At 43.5% G+C, this 9731-nt stretch overlaps 1 protein-coding gene across 1 annotated transcript; it reads left to right on the forward strand.

Moving 5' to 3' along the window:
* The first annotated feature begins 1891 nt into the window (after nucleotides 1-1891).
* On the forward strand, nucleotides 1892-8221 carry LOC144608404 (P2Y purinoceptor 1-like). The gene is made up of 2 exons (XM_078426132.1): nucleotides 1892-2045; nucleotides 6425-8221. The coding sequence occupies exons 1-2, from the start codon at nucleotides 2043-2045 to the stop codon at nucleotides 7403-7405; spliced, it is 984 nt and encodes a 327-aa protein (XP_078282258.1). The 5' UTR covers nucleotides 1892-2042; the 3' UTR covers nucleotides 7406-8221.
* Nucleotides 8222-9731: the final 1510 nt, after the last annotated feature.

Raw genomic sequence — 9731 nt, forward strand, 5'->3', positions numbered from 1 at the left:
CCTCAGCACTTGAATGCCTTTTCGGAACAGCAGTGCGGGTTCAGGACTGCTGGCGCAAAGCCTATGAATTGTACCATGGAGGCAATGGCACAGAGCCATGTGCCCCCACAGGTGGCATACATAGGGGGTGGTACCTATTGTGTTACCACTGCAGCGCAGTACTATCGACACGGACAGCACGGTTTGTGTCCGGTAAGAGACAGCAGCTTCTGTTTTAAACCCAGGGCAGAGGTTCAAGTGGCACAGCAGCGAATTGTCCCCATTCCTGAACCCTCCACGGTTCACCTAACTGTACAGGAAAACTTCACCGACCTGCAGCGATTTGTAGCGCATTTCGGGTACGCCATTCCCCCTCTCCCCGAACATCTCACAACCCTGTTAAAGGCAGTCGCCGTGTCACAAAGGCACTTTTACACCCTGGAGCAAAAGACAGTAGAGATAGGGTCCGAAATATTAGACATTGTGATTCCACCATGGTGGGACCTGTTCACCAATATCGAGGTCCCGTCTTGGGTTAGGATAGCGTCACACGCATTAGTTGTGATACAAGCAGGGATAGTATTATATTTATTATGTGTAAAATGTAAAAGAGGGCAGCACCTCAATAACCGAGTATATCAAGGGGAATGGAGAGACCGTTACGTGCGGGTGGGCGAGCAGGATCCAGCCGCAAGCTGCTAGATAGGACGGGCCCCTCCGCACCGAGTGAACTGTGTTTTTGTATTGTCCTCTTTGAATTTGTATAAACTGTGTTTTTGTATTGTCCTCTTCGAATTTGTATCAAGAGTGATTGTGAAGGAATGTAAAACAATGTATCGTTTTGCTGTTGTGTTGTTTTCATGTCCTACATTAAAGCTGACACCAGTAGGAGGATGGCGGAGGCATCGGCCTGGGACAAGGTGTAGGTGTATATGTCTGACATGAAAATGTACATACTTGTAATATAGTTTTGCCCGGGACACGGGCAGTAAAGGTCAGCCTAAAAGATGGGGACTGTACGTTCGCAATGGAACACTAGTTTAGTTAAAACCTCAGGGGTCTGGATGTGGAGAATCGGGAAAACATTGCTCAACCACATTATTTAATTGATTCGATAAGCTGGGGTTATGCAAATCAACAGGAGGGACTGTAAGATTTGAGAAGTTTTCCCTCATTCTGAAAGCAACACCAAACCAAAGAGTTGCAGTTTGGACATTTTAAACGGGAGACTGGGGCTGATAGCGGAGAAAGGCTGCGGTCAGATTACCAAGGGATGTCACAATCTGTGGGTCCTAAGATGGCTGCAGGACCTCGTGACCAGCCACAAAAGTAAAAACCTTACAGCCCAGTCTCTAGGTTTCTGCAAAGCCACGGCCAGAACAATGGATGGGTATTGGCCATGCAGAAACCTGCGAAACCAGGTCGAAGTCCAGACACTGGGGCGCTGACATCAGCATACTCACAATGCCCCAAACCGACCTACACAGTTAATCTCGTTAAGGGGGCACAATAGCCCATAGAAAACTACCTGGTAGGTGATGGGAAACCAGTTAAGCCCATCACCTCGCAACGAAATACCAATTAACACCGTCTGGCCATCCCCGGTACCCCCGGACATAAGCGCAGATCAGAGAGAGAACTCATACATATCCTTTTGAACAAAGAGATCCCAAGATCTGGCGGGAGATAGGACGGGTCAGAATAGTATAACTGGCCACGACCTTTGGGTTTTAAACTCATGCAAGAAGAAACCTGCAACTCATGCAAGAAGGAAGTCAAACGGATACAGGAAGAAGAAAAGACAGGCAAGAAGAACGGATGCAAGAAGAAACCTGCAACTCATGCAAGAAAGAAGTCAAAACGGATGCAAGAGGAAGAAAAGACAGGCAAGAAGAAGCGAAGTGCAAGAGAGAGGAACCGGCACGCAACTCGAGAAGAAATACTGCAAGAAAACCTGCAAGGAACGCAAGAAACGGAAGGAAGAAACTCAGGGGACAAGCACGACCCTCACGGAAAGCAGCGGAGAAGCAGCACGAACAGCCAGTAACCCCAATAATAGCCCCATGGTGAGCATGTACCCCGATCTTGCATATCCTGGACATAGTTTAGTGTAGAGAGGAGGGTGGTTTGAATAAACGTGGGTGTGTAAAGGAATATGTGTTGGTCAATTTTGCGATGTGTCGTACGTTCCCCATCTTACAGTCGTGTATATGTCTTGTAGAACTGTGCGTTTTAGAATTCAGAGTAAAAGGTATTCGTGTATATGTCTTGTAGAACTGTGCGTTTTATGATTCATAGTCAAAAGTATTCATGTGATTCGGTATGTGTCTTATAGATATGTCTTATAGAACTGTGAAGAGCATTCATGGACAATAGTCCCAAGCGCTAAATAAAAGCCTTTTTCATTTAAACCCTGGTTTTCAAATCTGGTCTGGTTGAAATTTTCTGCACTATAAACGCTCCTGCATCTAAGTCCAGTGTCTAGAACCGTAGGGAGTGAGTGGGTCGAACCACTCACGGGGAACCAGTGTGCGCGGCCTGGTCAAAGGATCAGAGCAAGGCACGGGGACCTTAGGTCGGGCGAAAGCTCGGCGCAGAAACCCCTTACACATTGTTAGTTGGGAGAAGGTAACAACAAAGCAAACATGATAGTGCCAAACACTTGCTTCACAGCAATTAAAAAGTCTAGAACTTTGGATAGTGGAAATGTGAAGTGAATACAGAGATACTGTTTCAGGTCAATGACCTTTCGTCAGAGATGCCAGGAAATGGTTCCTTATTTCACTGCAATGGAACAAATCAGTGATATTGAAAATGCAAGCACATAGAGAATAATGAGGGAAGACACAAAATGCTGGAGTAACTCAGCAGGTCAGGCAGTATCTCTGGAGAGAAGGAATGGGTGATGTTTTGGGTCGATACCCTTCTTCAGAGAATAATGAAGTTGGTTATGCTCCACTGTGACACTTACACTTGAATAAATTTCAGAATGTGAGTAATTAGGAAAGCTTTGATATTACTTTGTAAACCAGATCACAAACAGATCAAGTAGAGGTAAGACTGGATTGAAGGCTTAAAAACTACCCTTCTAATATGTCTGCTTGTTGCATACTTTCTTCAGAAAAAAGGAACTGCACTTGAAGACAGCAGGAAATATCGAATTTCCCTTGTGTTTTCGTAAATATGAATATCCCTTTACCTGGGAGAATGTGGCTACTTCTGCTCAGCTAGTTTCTATCACAGACTCTTGAAAGAATTCATTCGAAGAGAACAATGCAGATGCCTTAACTATTAACTTTCCCCCAATTCTTTCAATTCAAAAACCATTCCATTAGTTTGGAAAAGTCTATGTGCCAGTCTGCCTCATGAGAAGGAAACCAAGGAATTGTGGGCCAGTCATCCGTTGCCAGGAAATGACTCACACTGTGATTAAGGCTGAGAGGATTTCAACATTTGGGCGGATCGGATACAGTTCACAGGCTCGATAAATCTGGATTGGTGAAGAGTTAAAATGGTTAATATTTTCTTCTGAAAGTATTTAGAATCATTGTACAGCATAGAAACCCATTGCTATCAAATCTGGTGACAGGTCTCAACCCGAAACGTCACCTATAGATGTTTTCCAAAGATGCTGCCTGGTCTACTAAATTACTCCTGCACTTTGTGTCCATTCATTGTTATCTGTGTGCTTAAAGAGTATAAAACCTGAATGTACTTTTGGGTTTTGTGAGATTCTTCTGGGATTTTCCAACAGACAGCTTCTTCTAGGATGCCTGCTGGGCGTGTGACCTTTTTACGTCAACAGCTCCAGTCTCTGCGTGGCTCATTCACGGCTGCAGCAGCACCAAGATCAGAGGCTGGGAATCCCACACTGAATAGCTCACCGCCTGACATTCCACTGCCACCCCGCTAATTACCGTTAGCTGCAGTGCACCTTCCTGGATGTGGGCAGCTTCAATACTTCTCAAGAAACCCATCACCATTCAGTTGCCAATTTAGTTAATTTCAGTCAAGGTGGATCTAAACTTTTTTACTTAATGGCTGTGCCTCCTAGAGATTCTTTAAATGGCGGGTAGGTCAGAACCTGTGATGAACCGGACAGTGTCTATCATTCTCTGTAGTCTTCTTCGTCCCTGGGTGTTTGAACCAGGCCGTGGTGCAACCAGTCAGTATACAATGTAGAGTACTCGGTGACTTATCAAGTCTCCTCAACCTTCTAAAGAAGTAGGAGCATTGAAGAGCTTTCTTTGTGATTGCATCAATGTGTTGGGCCCAGGCCAGATCTTCATAGTTATGTCCATCTAGGAACACAAAGCTGTTGACTGATGTTGCACAACCACAACCATCTTACTTTGTGTGATGTGCGACTCCAAACACCTTCTCCACTGCCATCCCATCAGTAAAGGCAGGTTTGTGTATCCCCAGCTTTCCCCTCCTGAAGTCTACAATCAGCTCTTTGGTCTTGCTGACATTGAGAACAAGATTGCTGTTCTGGTACCACTCAATCAGATTATCAATTTCCCTTCTGTACTCTGTCTCATCATCACCCATTATTGATCCAATAGTGACAATGACCATGACTAATTTAAAGATGGCATTGATAGTGTGTCTGGATACACAATCATGGGCATTGAGAGAGTAGAGCAGGAGGCTGAGCCCACAGCCTTGAGGTGCACCTGTGTGGATGGTTATTGAGGAGGAAATGTTATTACCAATTTATACTGATTGCGGTCTGCAGATGAAGAAGTCAAGGGTTAACGTTAAACAATAAACATGAAGCAAAAATGTAAAGTTGATAAGTGCTATTTAAGAGTAAAGGCAATGTCGTATCATGAGAGAAAGCCCTGTCGAGGCCTTGCCAAGCATTCTGTGGCCTCCTCATCCACATGACTTAATGTAATTCTAGAACTTGGACACATGAGGAATAAGGAGATGTTTTTCAAGGGATGCTCCACTCCAGCCTTGGTCCAAACACGGACCAAAGAGTTAACTTTTAGACTTGAGGCAAGATTATTTTCCCTTAACATTAAGACGTCATTTGACTGTGTGTGGCATCAAGGTGCCCTTGTAAAACTAAAGACAATGAGCAAAGGCAAAGCACTCCACTGGTTGGAGTCACACCTCACACAAAGGAAGATGGTTGTGGTTGTGGGACATCAGTCAACCCAGCCCTTGGATATCACAACTGGAGTTCCTCCGGACAGTTCCCTGGGACAGTGAGCTTAAACCATATCATCAATGGCCTGAAGTCCATCATTACATTCAAGCTGGGGATGTTCATTGTTGACTGCACAGCTTTCTATTCCATTCACAGTCCAGCAGCAAATAAAGCCCATATCAGCCTGCAACTAGACTAGGCACATTCAGGCATGAGCAGATAGGTGGCAAGCAACAGTTACAGTCCAAGGTGGCAGCTTTGTGATTGAATCAGTAGCATTTTCAAAGCGCCAATGGTGTTATGGTTCTATAACAGGAAATCTACACACGTGCCATGTAATACACACTTCAATCCTCTTCAGACACAATAAAATCCAGAGAGACAATGGAAGGTGAGAACTATTCAGGCAATGATTAATGGTAACTTTTTCCATGCATTTCTTTTTGCTATTCAATTATAATCTCACGTGTGGCGTGTTCTTTGGCTAATCAGGGATAATTGGTCCTAATATCCTTGTATAGTCACTTTAGATTATCAAAAAGACATAGAGTTTTGTTTTCAGTCGCTAATTCCTGTTTCCCTCCTATAATCTCATTGCAGTTTGATTTTTATAAGAGGATTGTGTGTTACATTGATAGGTCTGTTGACCAAACAACTGTTACATGGAATATGGACAAGCACAGTACAGGAATAGGCACTTCAGCCCACAATGTCTGTGCTCATCTGTCCAATCTCATCTGCCTGCAGATGATCCATATCACTCCATCCCCTGCATAGCCATGTAGCTATTTAAAAGCCTCTTAAAAGCCATCTTTGTATTGGCTTCCAGCACACCCCTGACACCCAACACACTTTCTGTAAAAACTTTCCCCGCACATTTCCTTTCAACGTTGCCCCTTTCACCTTAAAGCTATACCCTCAAATCTTTGACCTTTCCATCCTGGGAAAAATGTTGTCACTATCTACCCTATCTATGCCTCTCATCATTTATGTATTTCTAACAGGTTTCACCTCAACCTCCGGCGTTCCAGAGAAAACAATTCAAGTCTGTCCAACCTCTCAATGTAGCTAATACCTTCTTGTTCAAATATCATTCTGGTAAACCTCTTCTGTACCTTCTCCAAAGCCTCCAGACTCTTTGTGAAATACTCTTTCATCATGTATACTAAAGCACAGCCACTACTGTGGTCCTAATATCCTTGTATAGTCACTTTGTCAGTTTTAACAGTGATATTTATATTTATGCATGTTATATGTTATGAAAATCACATCTCAATTTTCACCCAGGTTCAAGCTCTGATGATGGAAGACTCGTCCTTCAACTCCACCCACCAGACAGTGAGTGTCAATCGTTCCACGGTGAACCCTGGCTGTAAATCTGAGGATATTGGTGTTTTCATTCCCATTTTCCTAAGTTTGGTCTTTTCAACGGGATTCATACTGAACTGCATCAGCCTGTGGATCTTTTGGTTTTGCATCAAGAAGTGGAATGCCGGGATGATCCTGCAGTTCAATTTGGCTTTAGCCGACGCTGTGATAACTCCTGCTGCACCGTTCATGGTCGCCTACTTCTCACTGGCGCACTGGCCCTTTGGACAGTTCCTCTGCCAGCTGAAGGTCTTCCTATTAAACGCCAACATGTACGGGACCATCTACTTCCTGGCCCTTATTAGCATTCACCGCTACATCGCTGTTGTGCATTGCACCAAGAAAACCATCCTTAAGGAAGTGAGGTTTGTTAAGCTAACCTGCGTGGGCGTGTGGGTCCTTCTCTTTGTCCAAGGATTCCCATTCTTTTTTGTGCTCAAGACCACCGAGATGAACAACTCCATCCAATGCCTGAGCATGCATCAGGACGAGCTGATGTTGTTGTACTTTGTGTGGAACACAGCCATTGTATTCACCGGTTACGCCATCCCATTTGTTGCCGCCGTCGTTTGCTACATCTTACTCGCCCGCTTCATCGTCAGACTGGATGCTAATCGGCTTAAGAGCCAACACATGAAGGTCAAGTCCATGCAAATGATAGTGGTGTCCCTGACAATTTTTATAGTCTGCTTCTTCCCTGTGCATGTGGCTCGAACGGTCGGGATCACAATTAAGTTCTTTTATCCTGATCAGTGCCAGGAGGCGAGCAAAGTGGAATTGGTTTATTACAGGTGCTTTGCATTGTCCAGCATAAATTGCTGCCTGGACCCTTTATTGTATTTTTTTGCATCGAAAAAATTTCGTGCGTCAATGAGCAAAGTGGTGAGTTTCACAAGATGAAGTGAGAAGGTTTCGTTTTTCTCATGATTCCACTTCATTGCTTTTGAAGGAGTAATTGCCCTGAAACATTAACTCATTCCCCTATGCAACGTGTTGGATCTGCAAAGTCCTTCTAACAGTTTCTGCTTCCAATACAGCTATCAACATCTGCAACACCTCACATCATGCTTGTACTGCTATCTGTGATTAAAGTTTAGCATCATTGAAAGTTACCCAGATTGTCTAAGTGATTAAGGATGTAAAACCACAAAACCTAGTCTGCTCCACCATTTGATCATGGCTGATCTATTGTTTCCCTCTCAATCCCATTCTCCTGCTTTCTCCCCATAACCTTAGATGCCCTTACTAAACAAGAACCTATCAATCTCTGTTTTAAAAATATCCAATGTATTGGCCTCCACAGCAGTCTATGGCAGTGTATTCCATAAATACACCACACTCTGGTTAAAGAAATTTATCCTCATTCACATTCAAAAATATTCTGCGGACACAGGTTGCTGTATCTCTAGGAAAGAAGTTGACAATGTTTCTCAATGTGAAGGGAACAGGTTAGGTTGCTGGTGCTTCCGAATTTGAAACTCTCGACAGCAGCTTAGTTTAATGTAGTTTAGAGATACAGCGCGGAAACAGGCCTTTCGGCCCACCAAGTCCACACCGACCAGCGATCCCCGCACATTAACACTATCCTACACACACATTAGGAATAATTTTTACACATACCAAACCAATTAATCTACAGACTAAACACCTGTATGTCTTTGGGGTGTGGGAGGACACCAAAGATCTCAGAGAAAACCCACATGATCACGGGGAGAACGTCGGGAGAAGTGAGGATTCACTGCAGGGGAAACATGGGAAAATGAGGGGTGTTGAGGTTGAGAGGTCAATAACGATGACAAGGGGCATCGGCGGAGCAGTTAAAGGAGACGACAAGGTCTATTCACAAGGTGAATGTTGGGAGGCTAGAAATCATGGCCTGAAGGTGGAGCAGGCAAAAATAAATTAGATCTGAGTTTGAAATCTCCAAGCTAAGAATTCAAGCATGGAGCAGCATCTATGGTTAGAAAAGAATTGTCAACGTTTCTGGTCAGGACCTGAATCCATCAGATATTTTGCTCCAGATGCCAGCATCAAGCAGTCTCTTGTGCCTCTTTATCCTGCTGTAACCTTTGATAATCTTCCTCCGTCGCCCCATCATCACCAATGTCATCCACAAACCTTCTGATTAAACCTCCTATGTTCACGAGAGGGTAAAGTATATCACAAATGAGCAGGTACACAGCACTGATCTTTGTGGTACCCCATTGGTCTTCCAATTAGATCCCCTCTCGACCTTCTTACTCCTTTCTTTCTTTTTTTCTTTCTTTCTTATGTCATCTACAACAATCAAAAGTGGCACTTGGTGCTTCAGAGTACTATAGTTGACGCTTTGCTGCAAATCTTGCCAGTTCCGTAGAACTACCCAGGGTGCACGACGACGTAAAGCACCTCCCACCCCCTTCTCACTCCTTATGTTAACCTATGCCCTCTGACCTCAGACATGGGGGAAATGTTTCTTATTATTTATTCTACATCCCTCATCACTTTGTGTACTTGTGCTTCAAAAAACAACAGACTGCGCAGACTCTCCGCGTAATTGAGGTATTTTTGCACTTTCCTCGCCACAGAGGGAGTTCCTCATTGTAAACCAATCTGTAACATCCTCTTTGTGGCACATGGATAAATGACCACCCTGACCTTCTCAGCGCCACATTGCCCCTGTGACACCAGTTCCCTATTTCCACTGGCTTGGTGGATTAAGAATTGAACGAGTAAGATTGAAAAGGAAATAACTGGAGTCCCTTACGTTGGAAAAATGTAACACCACCAGCACTGGGAGAGATGAAAATAGGCAGATTAGTTTTCAAGAGTTTTCTTTCAAATTCATTTATTTTTAAAGAGACAAGGAATATGTCACACTGCCCAGTATTAGAAGCTTTTTTACATTGCACTTGTGAAATGCCGACAAGCACTTACCTATGTTAATTGCACTGTATAAATCTAGTTAACTATTGAGAGTGTATGATTTGATTTTTTAAACGAACCTGGTGCATTTAGTACACAATACAAGTATTTAAAATCATTCATATTTATCAAATAAATTGTGTTTAATATGCATTGAATAAAATTTCTTTAAATGCCAGGTATTTTTTTCTCCACATGGTCAACATTTGTCCACAGGATTTCTGCTCCAAAATCTAAAGGTACAAATATTGCCCTGAAATATTCCCAATAAACATTTCAGCTTTCCGGTTATAGTTGGTTCTGAAATGTTATTGGTTTTGGT

This window comes from Rhinoraja longicauda, chromosome 31 (assembly GCF_053455715.1).
Source record: "Rhinoraja longicauda isolate Sanriku21f chromosome 31, sRhiLon1.1, whole genome shotgun sequence".
Taxonomy (NCBI): domain Eukaryota; kingdom Metazoa; phylum Chordata; class Chondrichthyes; order Rajiformes; family Arhynchobatidae; genus Rhinoraja; species Rhinoraja longicauda.